The following is a 19,387-nucleotide window of genomic DNA, read 5'->3' as shown; positions in this document are numbered from 1 at the left end:
AATATATCCTGGAAAAAATGTAGCGATCATTGAATTCCTTAATAATGGAAATAATTTCTTTAAATGACATACTAGGAATACAGTCCCAGATTCCACGAATCCTGCCTGTCCAATCAGGGTGTTCAGAGGCCAGATACATTACTTGCAAAAGTTTTTACAACTATTGTTCTTAGCAAGGAAGTGCCAACTCCATGCTTTCCTGATTCATAGCGTAATGTTGCAAACGATACAGAGAATAAAATGTTAAATATTCCACAACTTCACTCACAGGATTAGTGTAATAGCCTTAGGTATGCACTAGTGAATTACCTGTTTGATTAGCAGTTGAGAACCTGAAGGAATGCTGTATCTGAAATTACATTCAAAAATGCACGTATAGGTTTTAATGTCAAAATAACCACATCCTTCTAGCTTATTTTCTCACTGTTGCAGCTTTTACATAGAAATCATTCTACTCTACTCACCAAGTGCATTTGTGGTATACAATGCTACCAAAACAAAAAGAGGGGTTTTTTAGTGTTTTACATCTCCATCTAAGAGAGAATTTAAATGCAAATACTGCAGATATTTTCAATGTAAGTTAATTTTTTTCAGATTTGGAACCTCTTCTTTTTTGGTAGGAGATAAGTATGGAATAGCATTTCAATAAACCAGTGGAAACTCATTTACTCTTTGAAAGGCTGTTTGATTAAATGAACAGAAAGGATCAAAAGGACTCATTGTGAAATGCTGGATGAATGTTTTGGAGACTTCAGTGACAATCAATTGTTTCAATAAACCATGAAGTAACATCTTACAAGAAATGTCTTAAATGAGCACATTGTTAAAATTGTGTAGTGAAAATGTGTGCTTACCTAGTATTTTTAAAAGTAGACAATAATGAGTTTCTATCTTGTGTGGTAAAATGCTCACTGCTGCTGTGAGTGATGGGAGAAAAAAAAAGGCAAAACTTCTGCTCAGTTTAGGGCCCTGTCGTAAACCAAAACTTTACTGGCACGTTGCCTTTATTATACTTAGGGTCACATCTACTAGAGTCAGTTGAATTACACACTATTTCTTTTAATCAGTTGCAGACACGGTAAATCATTTCCTTGCTTAAGTATTAAGAAAGCAAGTGATAACACTTTAAATAGAGGTTTGAAAAGAAATTAATTTTTTGTAGGATATGAGAATTTTGAAAGTTTAGGGGTTTGTTGCTTTTTTCCCCCCCAAAAAACCTGGAAGAGAAATGAACAAAACACTGAGATTCTTTGCAGACGGAATGCTGTCCCTGGGAGATGTACATCTGACTTTGTCATGTGACTGCAGATAGGAAGCCTTTGGCAGATGGGCTGCAATATGGCCATAAGTGCCAGAAATACATCCTGGAGCAGGAGCTGTAAGAACGGAGGCTGCAAAGGAGCCAGTCCGGTGGAGGCAGCGAGGTGAACTTTCATTAGACGCCTCTCTAGTGGCCATGTGTCAAAAACCATCTGACAAATGGGTCTCCCGTGAAATCCAGCCTACCTTTCAGAGGAACCTTGTGAAAACTTGGACTGGAGAACAGTTTGACATACTTGAATTAGTAAATACTAATGCGGGAAAAAAAAAATTAAATTTATTCTTCAACAACCTGTGTTTGAAACTTTTAAGTGGCAACTGCTTTTGGTCATTTGTCTGTTGCTTTTTTGAACTACTGCCATTGTTCTGCTGTTGGCATCTGTGCTAGAGCCGCTTGAAGGTTGTAACATTATATTGGCCCATCAAACCCTACAACTGTGTTAGATCAACTGAAATGGGTTGTAGAGTTAAGGCAATCTTACCTGGGTTGTGAAACAAAATCTGGATTCCTCCGTCTCTCTGTTGATATTATTGGGCTAAGTTTTATTTTATGAATAAAAAATTGCTTTGAGCATACAATACTTCTGCTAAACAAACTTTGGTATTTTATTTCCTCACAGGTGAGAAAAGAAAAAGAAAAGAGTTTTGGCCTTAAAGACATTATGGTACCCACTGAAAGTGTCTTATATGGATGAGTAACTTTGTTAGGCTTCCCAGTACACCAAGGGCTTTTAAAATATGCAAATTAGATTGCATTGTGATAAGATTAAATTTGTGGGCTTATGTTCAGTGGCACCTAAAAACGTCCAATAATTTCAGTGGGCTGTGAATTAGATCCACAGAATATGAGAAAGATGGGTTGGATTATGTGACGTAACACATTAACTTGGAACAATATGACGTTTTGTGTCTTTTCAGTGGACGGAGGCTGGTCTTGTTGGTCATCTTGGTCAAAGTGCTCGGCCACTTGTGGAGGAGGGCATTACATGAGAACCCGCTCCTGCACAAACCCAGCACCAGCCTACGGAGGAGATATCTGCCTCGGACTGCACACTGAAGAAGCGCTCTGCAACACACAGCCCTGTCCAGGTACGGCCCATCAGCCCACACAGCTTTGTTGTTTACATGCCACAGAGCAAGGCACTCACAGTCAGGCAACATAATGCTCCTTGATCTGTTAGGTAGGAGCAAATCATTTCTCTCCCTTATTAAGTGCACACTCAGCTCTTACGTGCTACAATCACAGTAAATCAAGTAATAGCAGGATATAGCCTACGGGACACCATGTCCTCCCTCCCCCTTTAAAAATTAAAATTTAAGTTACCAGGTTCTGGGTCTGGATAAACTAAAATTGTACAATATTTGAAGTGGAGCATGCAAACTTCCTGGAAGACTTTTAATAACAGTATCACAAAGAAGTGCATTTGTTATAATGCTAAACATTCACAGCAGGCAAATAGCTGAGGTTAATATTCAATGTGTATTATCACAAGGTCCTTCAAGTAGATAATGTTTGCCCTGTTTTCATATAAAATACGGAGCAAACTTTAATGCTCTTTGTAAAATACCTTCTTCAACTTTGGATGTTAAGGAGCAGAGACTTCATCTTATTGAATGACTGTGGAGTACTTAGTAAATGAAATGTCTCAGCACTCTTCCTAGCTGTATATTAGGGATCATGACTTTTTCTGTAACTTTTACTCTGCCTTTTGACCCACATTAAAGGAAAACTCATTTTCTTCGTGAAATTTAAGTGAGAAGTAGAGAGTAAAACCACATAAAACCAGATAAAATCATTAGTGAAAAGCCAGTTGGAGGATTTGTTTTCTTATACTGCTGATTAATGGATTACAGGCAGCAGCAAAAGGAAATAAGCAGCACTGATGCCACACTGTATTACTTGCTTCACTTAGAACTCCTAGACTTCATAGCAAAAGTTTTCTGCTCATATGATGAGGCTGTGCATGTGAAGGCACAAGCCCCATGAGTTTGAATTTATGGATCCTATTACCTGTGCTGAACTACGGTTTAAGTTAATTTCCTCTTCTAGGCACTGCATGTCTTGCAGCAGAATAGAAGTACCTCCTTTGTCAAAATTAAAGCAGATGCAACACTCTCTATTGTGTTTTTAAAAAACCCCAAACATAGAAAGCAGTTGATGATTTGATTTTTCAAGACAAATAGTGTACATTTGTACGTAGAAGTTACATAGCTGCCTTGGGATCCTTAAGGCATCTTTAAAAGGTCAGAACTGGCGTGTTCATTGTGCTAGTATTGTAGCTATTTCTCTTGTTGCGCATTTATTTTCTACCACCATTTTTCTAGAAATGCCAGTTTGCAAACATTTCTAAATAATCTCTTCATCTTATTTTAACCTCCTTGCTACCCAAATTTTGGAGTAGATGGGGAGTGGAGGAGGAGGTCAGTTTCATTTTGGTTCAAGAAAGTGAAAACCTTTATAAAGCAATAAAATTTCAGAGGGTGAAGTGTATTCCTCACATTCTGTGATGTTTTATTAGTATTTCAATCTCGCTGAAAATTTGCCATAGGTTTTTCAGACAGCATCATCAACTAGCTGTAAGATGTAGATTTCAAAACTTTTTTTTTACTGCTCTTACTTCACATTGGGCTGAGACAAAAATATCTGCAGTGCTACACATGTTAAGCTTGGACAGAATCCTGCAGCCCTGCAGAGGCATTTTCTTGTGGTGAGGATCATGTGGCCAGTGGTTCTTCCTTGTGCGGATCTGGAATTACCACTGGTGACATTCACTGCTTCAGTGACATGTTTAATATTGGAAGAGAACAGCAGTGACACTTGGAATGTAAGAACAACCAGCCAACACAGAAATATGTATACAAAAATGGAAACTATTTATAATGTTTCTTAAGTTGTGAAAAGAGCAAAGATTTCTTGGCATTTGGAATAGTGCTTTTTTTTTGGCCAAACAAAACCAGCAGGAAACTAAAATTTCTGGAATCCTGATACTAAGGATTTCTTGAGGATATGAAAGGTTAATGGCAAATCCAACTGGAAGTATGCAAGTATGCACTTAAAGTAACAGACTTGTGTGTGCAAAATACATCAGTTTTTCTCATCTTTCATTTTAACAGCTATATCACTGTGTTTGTGGTTTAATTTATCCAAATGCAACTGCATTAACGTGAATGAAAGCGCTGCACTATTGATCAGTAGTGGTTTATAGGCTGCTTATCAGTGAGTGTAATCGGTTGCAACGGTGTCTGTAATGTACTGAATAAACCAGTATTTTATACCTAAAGTATTTACTGCTGCTGTAAGAGGCGAAAATATAATCTGTCCTTGAGTTGCTAACTCACACATGCAAATAATGGATAAAGCAGTTGAGCATTTAGAAATGATGGTGTAGTTCTGCATGAAAGAAATTTATAATCCTACAGACTGGTGGCCTGATCTTTCTGAGGTGCCTTCTTCACCAAGGGATCTTTCAGGAACTGCTTGGACTTAACCTGGCTTCAAAGGCCAGCCAAGACTCTGTAGGAAGAAGACATGACATTTGAGTAAGCCTTGCCGTGTTAGAGGAGAAAAGCAGTTCTGGATTAAACACCTCTCCAGTCCACCCTCTCTTCTCCATTCTCCTGACTTTTGCAAAGAACTGAGGAGCAAGTTGAGAGGAGCCTGCCTGAGGTGCAAGAGAGCCTCAGGTGCTTTGAAGATAAAGAAATCAAAGGGGTGAGGCAGGATGACTGAGTCTGCGGAAGTGCATGCAAAAGCCATGGGTTCAGGTTCTCTGTGACGGCGGAGATAGCGGCTCCACGAAGGGCTCCACGAAGGGCAGGACTGCCGGTTGGTCTGCTGGTGCCTTGCGTCTGCCTGACTCTCGGAGCTCCCAACAGTGGCACTCCCCAAAACACAGGTTTGGTACCAGGATCCACCGTTGCAGGGATGTCCATCCCTCTCACGCTTGCAGTGATGTCCTCTCTCTCCCCTCCTGTGGTTCTGTGTGCCAGATGGAGCGGATCAGCACAGCACCAGACCCACTGACTGCCCGGGCTGTAGAGGGACCCCAGAAGGGCGAGAGATGCCCTGTGTTCCGTATGTGGGAAGCTCCCAACGCACACAGTGTCTTTTATAGGACCCCAAAAGGGCAGGCTGAAACGGCAGCCTTGCCCAGTCACCCATGTGTGACCTGGCATGATCCGTGCGTGCTCTGAGGTTCCTATTTTATCACGGGATGTAGCCCCTTCAGCAAGGAACCTGGTGGCCCAAAAGCACAGCGGACGAGACGGGGCTGCAGAGCGCACCAGCCAACAAGCTGCATTTAGGGCGCTCGCGAGCGGTTTGGCTGCTGCTGCATATATCCCGATTATACCAGCATCGGGGGAGAGGACTGGCTCTGGCTTAAGCGTGTTCTCTGCCACCGATGAGAACTGGGCCAGGATTTGTAACGAGCAGCATTCCTTTAAACCTGAATGAGCAGGGCCTTATTGTTACTAAATACTTCAGGTAAGGATCCGTGTCCTTAGTTCACTTGGGTGCAGCAGCTGACACTGGCGGTGACAGCGGCAGCTCCTGCATGTCCCACACTGTACGAGCAGGAAGAAGGCTCTCTGTTTGCTTGACTCCCACCTCAGCTCTCCTGCCCCCTGAATTAGGATCCAACTACTTATGTCATCTGCCTCCATGCTCCTACCACCCACTCTGGAAATGAGGCCCTCCCAGGACCTCTCCTAGGAAACAGGAGAGCTGACGGACAAAGCTGAGGATTCTTGCTCCTCACGATGACGAGATCCTACTGTTTGACATCAGCTGCTTGTGTCGAGGTATCTGCCCTGGTGTTCAAAGGAGGCCCCATCCAGACAGGTGCTAATTGTTCATAAATATCAATATCCGGGTTCTTACCTGAGCTGCTGAGTAAATCTATTTTACGAACAGCTCCACAAGTGACGGTGCGCATCCGGACCACAGACCGCTAGGACTGATGGCTGCTGCCTCTAAGCAGCTCTCTCCTGCTGTCTCGAAACGGTCCCAGGACCACTGCTTGAGATCCTCTGTTATGCTAAAGTTACGTCAGTCTCCTCCGTCCATCTCTTTTTACCGTGCTACTGGTTAGGAAGTGCATGTCCAACACCATCATGGAAAGAATCTATGGCTTGACTTTTTTCAAGACTGCAATCTCAAGTATTCCTGCCAGAATCTGTTAAATTTTAGATGGCTGAGAGTTTTATTATTTTCCTCTATGGCCAAGGGGAAAGGAATGAGTAAATATGAACCCTGTATGCTGGATTTATACAATGTATTGAAAAGGGCCCAAAACAGTGTAAGACTTTACTGACTTTCCACCTGATTCACAAAAAGTGTACAAAAGCTTCATTAATTTTCCAAATTATTCACAAATTTTAATGTTCTTCAATCTAACTTGAAACAAAATCAGGTTAATGTATACTTTTTTATTTGAAGCAAAATGGAATTTCTAAATTGGGTTCATATTGGTATAAAATCAATTAAAATTTTGAAGTAGAAACAAACTTGGTTTGGGACAGTAGGACTGTTCGTTCCATATCAAAGCCATAAAACCTATCTCAGTGGGAAAGCTGACAGAAGAAAGAAGAAAGTTTAACTGAGCTCTGTCTTTAGTATACTTGCCAAACTCAGGACACCCCTATGAAGGCAGAATTGTGCTTGAATTTTAAGAAAGCTGAGCTCAGTAAACTCACAGGACCTCATGGGAATGAGATCAATTCACTTCATTTAAGGGAAGTATGCTGAGGTCACACAGGCATAAAATAAAAATGTCTTAATCAAAACTACATAGGCAGAGAAAGAAATACAAAGAAACAATAGAAGCTGATAATGAACTGAATGGAGAAGAGAAGGCGAGAATACTTGATGAGGTCGCTTCTATCCACAGCAAAGAAGTGGACAAAAGCTAAAAAAAAAAAGAAAAAAGAAAAAAAAGTATCTGCAAGATACAACTAGTTTTGTGGTTAAATAAACATCCTGTTCCAGACCTGGAATACATACTCTTGCAGCTCTTACTGCTGCTTGTCAGGTACGTAAAAAAAACCAGTGCCATTGTCCACCCTAATGACCTAGACTGGAATTAACTCCACAGTAATCGCTCGTTCAGTCACCACCACAGAATCCCTCCGGCCTCTCACTTCCACACTCGCAGGCCGTGGCAGAAGCCCAAGCCATGATATGTCTGCGACAAATTTACCATCACACTCTACATTCCAGAGACTTTTGCCAAAGCCGAACTGCCTTTGTTTTATCGTAATGGAAGGGCTGTCCTCTGCTGGCTGGGGATGAGTCCTCCTGTCCTAGTTCAGAAATACAGACTATTTCTCTCGCGCTCGGTGTACCTGAAGCGTTTAACGGCAGCGTCTGCCTGTGTGTCCCTCTCTGCCCGTTGCAGACAGCTGGTCCGAGTGGTCCGAGTGGTCCGACTGCGACTCCTCCGGCTTCCAGTTCCGCGTCCGTCAGTGCATCATTTTGTTCCCCGTGGGCAGCCAGTGCACGGGCAACACCACAGAGAGCCGAGCCTGTGCTTTGGACTCCAACTTTATACCAGGTGAGCTCAGCCTGCTCCTTGAAGGATCGGCGAAACCTCCCAACGTTTCAGGAGCGAGGCGCGGTACCGTCCCAGGCTGCGCTGTGCAGCGCCGAGGGCTGGAACAGAGCTTGCCCTTGGCAGCCAAAGCGCGTTGGTCTGTTTGCGTAGGGCTGATGTTGCTCGATCTTCTGTCAAGTAACTAGTGATAGGATGAGGGGAAATGGCCTCAAGTTGCGGCAGGGGAGGTTTAGGTTGGATATTAGAAAAAATTCCTTCACCGAAAGGGTTATCAGGCACTGGAACAGGCTGCCCAGGGATGTGGTGGAGTCACCATCCCTGAAGGCGTTCAAAAAACGCGTAGACATGGCACTTCAGGACAGGGTGTAGTGGTCATGGTGGTGTTGGGTTGACGGTTGGACTCGATGACCTTAAAGGTCTTTTCCAACCTAAACGATTCTACGATTCTGTGATCTGGTGTCTCCATGAAAAACTGCCTCAGGCGCGGAGCGCTGTGGAGCTGCCCCTCCTGTCACCACCCGGGACTTCGGTCAGTCGCCGTCCCAGCATTCTGCAGGTCCCTCCCGTCCTACGTGGTGGCGGGGTGCAGGGATGACTACAGCCAGCTAGGAGAAATAGTTTGCTTTTTACTTTAATGTAAGTGTTTTTGAGACTTTCGGGTTATTAGAGAAACATTCCTCTAGGTTTTGTGGTTTGCATATACAAAAGTGGGTGCTGTGGTAGTTAATCTGGAAATCATTTCACAGAGTCCCTTAAATTAATAACTGCTTAGAAAGGTACATACTATGCCTCAGGTCCTTGTGTCCCCCATGACCACCAAGTACCTGGTGGATAGTCATGTCATGTATTATTCTATAGCATTTGTCGAAACTCATGACTGTACTCTTTTTTATTATTATTTCTTTTTTAAAACACAGCAGTCATTTAAATCCACACAACAGTATGGGTGGCCACATTGCATTGCTGCTAACAGTTATCTTTCCGCCTGTGTACATTTAAAAAAGCTAGCAGTCTATTCACAGACAGAGAAATGTACATTTTATTGTGTCATTTGAAATGTAATTATGTTTACTCAGTGCAGCAACGTTTTTTTTCCCCGTGACTATGCGGTACAATATAGTACAATATAACAAAGAAATCAACAAATGTAAATACTTTTGTGGATGGTGCATAATGCTTTAACTCCCAAATACTATTTTTTCCTCCAAAACCAATGCAAAAAATGTCAGTCTGAAAGCAAAAACTCCCACATTGTATTTTCCCCTTTTTCTCAGGCTTTCGAAGCAGCTCCGTTAAAGTTCACATTCTGTGAATCCGCTTAATGCAATAGAAGCTCTACATCTTGTTTTGGAACGTAGGCACTTTCAGAATCTGAAACGAGCCACCTCTTCTCTCGCCCTTCTGGTTGGTTTGCCACTCCTCCTCAAACCACCCCTATCCCAGCAGATAAGCTCATGCCCGTTACGCTCACCTTCGGCAAACTACCTTGCTCTCTTGGGCTCGGCTCGCTTTCCCTCCTCCGGGTGCCCCGAGTCGCGGTTCTCCCCCTCGCTCCCTCCTGCCCTCTCTGTCTCCTTCGCCGCCCTCCTGTCCTCACCCACGTGGCGTCTCCTCCTGCTTACCTTAGCGCCGTTCCTCTCCAGAACTCACTGCACCGAGTGGTTCTGGCAGAGCGCAGAAGCGACTCCTCCTTGTCCTTGCTGCTCCTGTGTTTCCGTAGTCCTTACCAGCATTACCTTGCAGAGCTTTGCGGGTTTCTGGTACCTTTTTTTCTGCTTTTTGTTTGGGTTGTGAATTAACAGTCTCAACCAAAGTATGCTCTCAGCTTTTAACTCTCTGTGAGAGTGTTTTTCTGCCAGGTCTGATACTTTCTCACTTAGATAATAGTTGTTATTGATTTAGCATGTGAAGAAAGGTAAAAAATTGTGATCCCTTTAGCAGTAGCTGCGTTTGGATCACCTTTTGGTGGGTCAGTGGAGAGCCTGCTCTGTTAATTCCTCACACAGAAGCTACAGCATACCTGCGGGCATCATTGCTGCCCTTCTCTGGTCTGATTTTTAGTTCTACTAGAGACATCCTTAGATGGGAAGAGCTGCATGCAGTGTTCATGCTGTGGACAACGCATAGATTTGTAAAGTGCCATAATGCTGATTACCCTGTCCTACTCACTGTTGCTTTCTTGGTAGTACCTAGCGTTTGGTTTGCCTTTTGATTGTTTCTGAACACTAAGCCGATATTTTCATGGAACAATTTGTCATAACCCCCGGTGTCCCTCTTCAGTAGTCATAGTCACCTCACAGCCCATCATTTTATATGTGAAGCTAGGATTGCTTTCCACTGTATGTATCGCTTTACACTGATCTGCATTCGGTTTCATTTGTTATTTTATTGCCTAGTTTTATAAGGCCCTTCTGCAGCTCTTCACAGCATGCCCTTGTCCACGCTACCTTAACTTTGTATCATCAGCAAACTTCAAAACCACATTTGCCTCCCACATTTCTAGCTCTTTGCTGGAAAGCCTAGGTCCCTGCAGAAGTGGTAACCTTCCTCCATTCTAAGAACCGGGCACATAGTACTACCCTGTTTTCTATTTTTTCCTTCATCTCATTTGTTGCTTGGAAAGCCGTCAACAAAGAACTTGAAAGTTTTTTTGAAATCCAGGTAGACCGTGTCAGTTCCCTCCCCCATAATCCACATGCTCGGTGACCCTTTTGGAGAGGTCCAAGAGATCTGTAAGGCAGGACTGCCCTTCACAGAAGCCGCGGTCCTGAAGTAAAGAGCAGGAAAACTTGATTGCCAACAGATTTTATTCCATATTTGTTGAGAATATTTCCAAAGTCAAAATGGTAAGGATACAGGCTGGAATTACATTTTATTAGTTTACAACTGAGACCCATGAAATTGGCAGTCATCTTCTTCAAAGATTTGTAAATTCCCTCTTTTCACATTAGTGCTAGACGTGACTTCTAGAAGTAATGAGCCCATTTGAACACAAGATAATTAAACTCTCTTTAATGTCACTATTCAGAAAATCAACCTTTTCTCAACATGCTTAAACTCCACAAAGAATGTTTTCATGTGCACTTCATCTTTTTCATTCCAGAGGTGTTTTGAGGCAAGAATTAAAAATATGTTTTTTTATTTTTTACTTTGGATTTGGAGTGAATGTAGTAGAATGAATTATTAAATCCTTACTGTGTTAATAAAACTAGTAGTTCTCTGTAATATTTTTTTCTCCTTGGCATAAGTGGTTTGTTAATTTTTCCAGAAATATCAGTGGCACGATCCAGCAGCATAGAAGAAAAACGATGTGGCGGTAAGCTTTTCAGCTCTAGAAGTATATTAAATGCTGAAATGTTGGTTCCCCATTTTGTGCTTTTGTTTCACTTTTTGCATGCTCTTAGTTTTATTCTAAATGCTGCATTCTCATTATTTACACTTGTACAGAAAAAGAAATGTAGTTACTACAGGATTTCTCATTAAATACCCATCTGCCATTGCTGACCTTTGAGACAAGTACATGTATTACTAGTTGTTTGTGTTTTCTTTTTTTTCAGTACAGCAGCCACCCTTGTCTCAAAAAGAAATTCCTTTTATAAGCTAGTTATCAGTAAGTCAGAATTTGTAAAGTTACTCCACCTTTTTCAGGATGATAATTTCACAGACCTCTTTGGGACCCCAAATAAATAGCAGAAAGGCAGCTTGCTAACCCATTTAATAGCTCAGACTGTATCTGGGACTCATTTTCAGCTTCACTGCCAAAGACAAAACTAAAAAGTAAAAAAAAAAAAAGGTTCCATTCCAGAGAGTCCTGATGCTAGCAAAACAAATCTTGAAAGGGAAAACTGTTAAAAAAAACCCAAACAAGAAGAAGAAGAAGAAAGAGGAAAAATGACCTTTTTTTTTGTGCTGAGCTATCACGCTTAGTCTGTGTTGTCATGGTAATAGCTCTGGCCGGTTCTAGTATTCTTCCATGCACAGATAAGCTGCATTTTTAACCTAATAAGGGACAATGAAAACACAGGGGTTATACAAGGGTACTAGTGTGCATGGTAACTTGTTATGGGAGCCAGGATAACGTGATTTGATTTTTTTCTAATTAGCAGTGGTAGTCTGAAAACATTTTGCCAAGTTCTGCAACAGTGGGAAACTCTCATAAAAGTGTAGAAGGATATTTCAGTGATAATTTATATATTGGGGCAGTCAACCTAGTCACCTAAATATTAGTTTGTGTTTCTAAATACCCAGTAAGCATGTAAAGGTCCTACCTTAGGTGTTTGCAAAAAATGGGACCCGTGTGCTGGCCCATTGTTCTGTATTACAGTGAAAAAGGTCTAACGTGTTTTTCAGGCCAGTGCCGGTCTTTCAGTTTAAAATCTTTCATTTGTGTATTTAGGCAACCACAAGCAAATTTTGAGTAATGCTAAGATGAAATTTCCAACATGAGCTTCTCACTGAAACTTCTTTCCTAATCAGAAAGCACAGCTCCAGTTTGAAATAGCAATGAAAAGCAGTGTAATTTGTTTATTTCCAGCTAATCCTACTGGTGCCACATCTGACCTGGTATCTCTGTGCAGTAACATCAGGGGATGATTGTGCTTTAGATTCCCTTCTAGAGTTTCATGCAGCAGCGAGCTTCCTCTCCGTTTCAATCCTTGCGGAGGTGGAGAGGGTTTCCCACCGCCTGATCCCGTGGTGTCTTTGAAGGGCAGAGTAGACAGGAGCGCTGGTTTCCGAGTTGTTGACTTTGCACTCTCTGGCTGCTATGGCTAAAAGCACACAGAGCTTTAAGGAGTCTCTCTCTCCCCCCCCTTCCCATTTTCACCTAAACCACTACCATTTCTTCTTCACCCCCCACTTACATAAAGAAAAAATTCTGAAGGCTGGAGAAGGGAACAAATTGGCCATATATCAAAGATACAGAAACGGTGAGGCCCAGCAAGAATCAAAGCAGGGGATGGAAAAAATGTACAGCATTGCTCCTGGGACATGCACCAAATAAAGGGGATATGGAAGACACTTTAGGGAAAGCAGGACTGTGATTCAAAGATATTAGGATTTTGTTAGTTCTGCCACAAGTCACTAGGTATAAGAGAAAGAACTAGAAGAACAGCAGAGGAGGTGATACTGTAGTTCACTGAAAAAAAGCTATGTATGTACATTCTATACATAATTTATATATAACAAGGCTTTGTTATACAATCCGTAGAAAAATTTTGCTGAACTATTCAAACATACAAAATGCAACTCATTCAACTGTTATTTGGGTTCTGAACTTGTTTAAGCATCTTTCAAAAGTCTCAGCCTTAATACTCACAGAGATGTATGGGTATCTGAGATTCCTATAACGATCCCTTCAGGGAAGTACAATGCATTTGCTACTGTAGGGCTAAACCATTGCAATTGAGATGTTTCTGGGAAACACATGAAATTTCCCTTATCCTTATTTGAATCGAGGACTTGTCTACATTTTTACCCAAGCTTAAGCTTGTATTGCTGCCTCCTTAAAATTAAGATTGTCTTCTGCTCTCCGCTCTGCAGAGTTCAACATGTTTCACATGATCGCAGTGGGATTAAGTAGCTCAATACTTGGTTGCCTTCTTACCCTGCTTGTTTACACTTACTGCCAACGATATCAACAACAGTCCCATGACGCAACTGTCATCCATCCGGTGTCACCAGCTCCTCTAAATACCAGCATTACCAACCATATCAACAAACTGGACAAATATGATTCTGTAGAAGCCATCAAGGTGAGAAGTGGGTTGGGAGCTCTATAATGCACAACGTATATGGTCCTAGACAACAGTTGTGCTGTATCGAAAGAATTCTACTTGCTAGTTTTCTGCAGTGGCATTGGACTCCAATTATGCTGATTGTTAATGACAAAAATAGATTCACTTGAGGTATTGTAATTATGGGTCCTTTTCTTTGTCGATCCCCATTACGTAGGAAGTTGGATTTTGTGTATGTGTAGAATTCATACAGCAGCAGCCTTTTCTGGAAAAAACAGACCACTCAAGTTTTGTTTTGTGGGGGTTTTTTTCCTAGTTGTGTTCCCTAGTGGCTTGTTCAAGAAGTGAATAGGGCCATTAACAGTCATCATGACATATATTGAAGATAATCCTTTGGCTCCAGTGCTATGGTGTCAAGGGTGGTCAGTGTTCATCTTCCTGCACTATGTCTTTATACAGGAGATGTACCTGGTGAATATATTCTGGGTCAGACTCGCAGCTAGTGTTCATACCCAAAATATTCTGTAAATGAGCAGTACAGATTTACATCAGCTGAGAGTCTGGCATATATCTATATCATATGATCATTGTTCCCAAACAGCTATTTTCTCTTTATGACCTTTTAGAATAGCTCCGCTTTTCAGATCCACAGAATTAAGGAAGGATGAGCATGCTGAAAATACCTAGTTCAGGATCTTCAGATTACACAGTTTATTCATGCATCTGCAAAGCTTTTTGTAAATGAGGATTTTTCTTAAATCCTACCTGGATAATCCAGTTTTTAATTTCTGCATTTTTCTTTCTAATTAAAGACATTTTAAAGAATTTCATTCAAAACAGCAAGAAAAGTCTGGATTTTGTAACCAGTGGTGGAATATGTACCTAATTTAAAGCTTTTCCAAATTCCATTAATCATCTCTCTGGATAGCTACAGAAACAAAAAAAAACCCTGTGAAAATTCATACTCTAAATACCCATATCACTTTTAAAGAAATGGGATTTACACTCTTAGGACCTTCAGACATTTCTCCTACATACTGCATTTGAAAATCAAGGAATTAATGCAGTAAAGGGAAAAGAATTCTTATTCAGTAAAAAGATAATGAGTGAATCATTTTAATAGGAAAGACTGAATATGTATGATTAAAAAGTATTTTTAATCATAAAATGAGTTTTATAATATTGGGGGGAAAGTGCCTGGGTTTACTTTATTCAGTAGCATTGCTTTTTGTAGGAATGTTATTATATAAGCAGATACGTGCAAATGCAGGTTTTTGTAAATGTGCAAGTATTTCTCAGTGCATTTTTGACTGACTTACAGTACACAGATATTTGCCACGGAAAATTGCCTTCGTAAAAGAGCACTTAGTGGCTACCTTTCTTCTGTCCTTCCCATTTTCTTATCTCTTCCTTTTTTTTTTTTATTTTCCCAGGCATTTAACAAAAACAACCTGATTCTGGAGGAGAGAAACAAATACTTCAATCCGCATCTTACTGCAAAGACTTATTCTAATACCTATTTTACAGATTTCAATAATTATGATGAGTACTAACGGGCTTGTGTATTTTCTGGCCTCCTGTAACTCCCCAGTCCCCAAGGCCTGTGCTACTTGACTGCTCATGTGATTGAGGCTTCAGAGATGAAGTTCAGAGACATTTCAAGCACAATCCAAGCCATCAATGTCCCATTGCTGCCCAAAGCCCCAAACACCTCTTTGTGACATGACGTTTTCTTTGCCGAGTGCAAGGTTGGCCTTCAGTGTCGGGGGCAGCTACAGCCCCTCGGTGTCAGTGGACCACTCCTGAGGACTGCATCGCTTCGCTCAGTTTCATAAGCCTCCAGTCAGAGTTCTCTAACAATTCCTGAGCTTTGTAAAAAAAAAAAAAAAAAAAAAAATGTTGCCCCTTAAAGCTGCGCCAGGAGTACAAATCTAATTTTCCTTTTAGGCATTGTCTTTTATTTCCGTGAGGCTTGAGCTGTGCCCTTAGCCACGGAGCCCCCTGTGCAGTCTCCAGAAGCTCACACCACCGAAAAGAGCTGGCAGGGTGCCGGGGACGATGGTGAGAAGAACCGTGGTGGTTCGGCGATGCGCTGCGGCGGCTCCGGGCTCCGTAGGGCTGACCTTCCCGGGCTGGAAATCACTCCGGCTGCAGTTCGGCCGTTCGGAGCGCGGAGACCAAGGCTGTACCGAGGGACGTGATCTCATGATTAAGCCAGAAAGCTGCAGGGTCGGTGGTTTCCAGTTGTGAGCCAAGCCCAGTCACGTAAAGCCTCCCTTCCCCTAGTTCGGCTTAATTTTGGGGAGGGTGTGGAAGGGCAGGTCCGGCAGGGAGGGCAGATCGGAGTGGGGCGCTCCAAGGTTTTTCTGCGTGTCGTTAGTAAACCGGCCTCGCTGCAGCGTGTGGGTTGGCAGGAGTGGCGGCATCCCTCGGGATCCCTCTCCCTGGCGCATCCCTCGGGGAACCCGCTGGGCTCCCCGCGGCGCTGGCCGCCGGGCTGGCCACCGAAAGCTGCAGCTGCGCCCGCTCTGCGTGCCGCCGCGGGCTGGCGGGGGTACGCAGGTGTAATCGCAGACGTGCTTTTCTCTTTCCGGCTTTTGCTTCACGTGCGCACGTCTGACAGAGAGAGCCGGCTCAGAAAACGCAGATGTGTTTGCAAAGCCTTGTCTCATCTTGCTGCCCTGTCCGACCCGCGCTATCAGCCCCTGGAGGAACATTCTTATGGTGTTTTAAGTGATTATCTCGTTGGACTTCATTGATGTAAATATTTAAGAAACTGTTTGAGTTTTAAGTTATCAGTTTTAATTCCTTTTGTAGTGGCAGGTGAGGAAACACAAAGAATTTTTAAACCGTTTTTCTTTGTTCTGTCTGTCTTCACCCACATTCATGACATTGTTATTTTTGTACCTGAAATTCCAGATAGATAACTAAAAAGAAAAGGGCAGGGATTTGTGCCAGATTTTCCAGAGTACTTAGTAGTAAGGCAGCATTTGCTATTCTCAGAAGCTTGTGAAAAGAAATTAAAAGTGAATATTAAGGATTAAAGAATTGGCCTTTCATTATTTTGAGCATGCTAGACGCAAAGATCATCGCAGCAGAATACCAGGAAGGTGTGCAAGGAGAAGCAGAGTGGAAAAGTTTCCATTCTGTGTTCAGAGCCCTTGATCGTTAGGTTACGCTATGATAGGCAAATAGAGAAAAAACATGTACAGATTGTAATGATTCACAGCTATCTACAAAAAAAGCAAAAAGTACCAGGAACCATTGATCACGAGACTGCATTTGAGCACCACTTTGGTGGTCCAGCCACTTACTTACATAGCAAGGGGAAACCCCGTATCTAATGATGGCAATGAGCAACATTTTTGCATGGGGATAGATCTGAATGTAGCACTATGCTTCCTATCTCTGTTCTGCAGTAAAATAAAAAAAAAATGCAAAGCAAGTGGTCTTTGAAAAGCTGTGCAGTAAAATGAATGCACATTTACCATCTATGAAAATAATTAAGATAAGCCCCTATTTTTTCCAGCTGAATAGTTCTCCCTGTTTCTAACTCAGTCAAAAGAAAGCACCCCACCATCACACCAGTTCATCTCCAGAAAGTATAATAATACTGGGTTTCTTTTTTTACTGTACGTTAGATTTGGTTTTTCAGGAAGAAATTAGCTGGTTGCCCTGGGTGAGAGGAAATTTTCTCTGCAAGAAAATTCAGTGAAACAGATAGAGGGGGAAAAAGCTCTCCAAATCATAACCAGTCCAGTATCTGAATCACTCTGTCCATGCCAAAAGATAAAATTTTACAGTTAAATAAGATAAAGAAAATAAAATCTAAATTGCTACCAGTGCCAAGAAAAAGCAGCACATGCACATACACACATATGCACAACACTGTTCCTCTCTGCCCCCATACTAAGAGCACATTAGTCTGGCTTATGGATTTTATATTTAGACTATTAGTTATGACACCAATATCTTAAAAATATTTGAACTATGTGTTTTTATTTTAACCTTCTTTAATTAAAATTATCTGAAATTAGCTTTTCTTTTTACCTGTTCAGTAGTTTGAGGCACGCCTATCTTTGCAGTGATCTATTTTCCGTTCTTCTCATGGGTAGATACCCACGTTAGATACGTGTTATATATGCAGTAATAATACCCTAGGTTAAGTCTGCATGATCATAGGCAGAAGTGCATTTAGCAGATGCTCAGTCTGTTCATGCTTCCATCTCCCAAAGGAGTATTTCAGGTGTTCCACATCTTCGAGTGACTCTCATGTGATGTCATTTAAACACTTTAAAATTATTTTTCTTGCCGTTTAGCTTCCTAAATTACATTGTTCTAAATTGCAGGCAGAGGTATATTCAAAGCTCTATCTAAAGCATTACGGTAAACGTGGAAGTTTCACAGCACTTCAACGAGAAAAAATTGATGGCAAGATCTCCTTGTCAAGCTAGATTCTGAGACAACAGGTTTTAAAGCCATCAGGTATTTGTGTCCTAGGAAATTTTAGAGGACCCCAGATGCACTGCCTATATCAGTATTTTCACCTTCTGAGTTCTACACAGCTGCCCAGGTAGTTTAATACAGCCTTTCCTAATAAGTGGAGCAAAGCAAAGTGGAGTCTCTATTAATTTTCACTTTATTTAGCATTTTTCCTAAAATAAACTACACACATTTTGGTGAAAAGCAGATTTCTCCATGAAAGCTCTTATTTTTCTTTTGCCAAAAATGTAGCAAAGTGGGCATTTGCCTGCGAATCTTGTTTAAGCCGATAGAGCTCTCAAAAACGTGCAAGGGTAAAATTTGGTTCTTGCAGCATTGTTCTGTTCTTGGAAAGGGAAAATCAACTCCCTTGCCCATTAAATGCCATTAAATACCCCTTATCCTTTCACTTGGATAAGGTGATCTTTTCTGGATAAATAATTGTATTACCTCTGATGCCAATAGTTAATATTACTAAACCACTTTTACACTGATTGCATAAATTTAAAACTGTTTCTCTATTTTGAGTACAAATATTTTGGCAGATAGATCAAAATTCTCTGAGTAAAGCTGTATCTGTGTAGCCCTGCTACATGGAGTGAGGAGGAAGCAGCATTGCCAGTCGGATCCTGTACAGTACACACTTTCATTGGATAACTCCAGCAGAATTGCGCTTGAGTACACATTTTGGGCTTATTTTTGTGTCTGATACATAGCATACGTCCCTCAGTTGCTTAGAAAATGGACTCCTGTGCTTGCAGATTTATCTTGTACTTTGATTTGAGTCTGATAACCTTTATGGTCATTTAAAGTTACTTTATGTGGAAGCTTTTCCAGCCGTTTGCAGTCACCTGCTGTTGGAGCAGTGTGGTTTGGCTAAAACTAATCAGGAGATTTTTGCCTAGGATTAGGATTTTCATAAGAGAGTGGGAGAAAGAATGGGGCTTAAATGGCTTTGATTTCCAGGCTATTAAGCAGTACTGATTAAAGTCTCAGATGGGTGTAGGACACTGTGCATTTCGTTAGCTCTACCAGAGCTCCACAGTAACCTCTGGGAAAATACCGCGTCAGTGTACAAATCAAGAGCTACCAAAGCACTTATGTTAAGTGAAGAAAGTTCTCAGAGCATCAGACCATATGGCTGTTCAAACCAGAAAGGAAAGTAAGAGGTCCCAGATGCAGCAAAAATGTTAATAGGAGTAAATGCTTCAATATTTTTTTCCTCATAATTATAGAATGAATATAGTCACTTCTTTAAATGTGGGACCAGTTCTATTAAAATCAGCGCAACATAAG

The 19,387-nt window shown here is 41.6% G+C and overlaps 1 protein-coding gene across 1 annotated transcript in view; it reads left to right on the top strand.

The window, feature by feature from the left end:
* The window catches only part of SEMA5A (sema domain, seven thrombospondin repeats (type 1 and type 1-like), transmembrane domain (TM) and short cytoplasmic domain, (semaphorin) 5A), a 222,359-nt gene extending 207,197 nt beyond the window's left edge, over positions 1–15,162 (top strand). Inside the window, exons 17-21 of the mRNA XM_010571431.1 lie at positions 2,239–2,409; positions 7,719–7,874; positions 11,143–11,190; positions 13,416–13,627; positions 15,043–15,162. Of these exons, the coding sequence (XP_010569733.1) occupies positions 2,239–2,409; positions 7,719–7,874; positions 11,143–11,190; positions 13,416–13,627; positions 15,043–15,162 (707 nt within the window). The remainder of the gene's footprint in view (positions 1–2,238; positions 2,410–7,718; positions 7,875–11,142; positions 11,191–13,415; positions 13,628–15,042) is intronic.
* The last annotated feature ends 4,225 nt before the right edge of the window (positions 15,163–19,387 follow it).

The sequence above is a fragment of the Haliaeetus leucocephalus genome, unplaced genomic scaffold (genome assembly GCF_000737465.1).
Source record: "Haliaeetus leucocephalus isolate CR32 unplaced genomic scaffold, Haliaeetus_leucocephalus-4.0 Scaffold328, whole genome shotgun sequence".
Classification (NCBI taxonomy): Eukaryota; Metazoa; Chordata; class Aves; order Accipitriformes; family Accipitridae; genus Haliaeetus; species Haliaeetus leucocephalus.
Note: the sequence above shows the minus strand (reverse complement) of the source record. Positions and strands in the feature narration are given on the sequence as shown.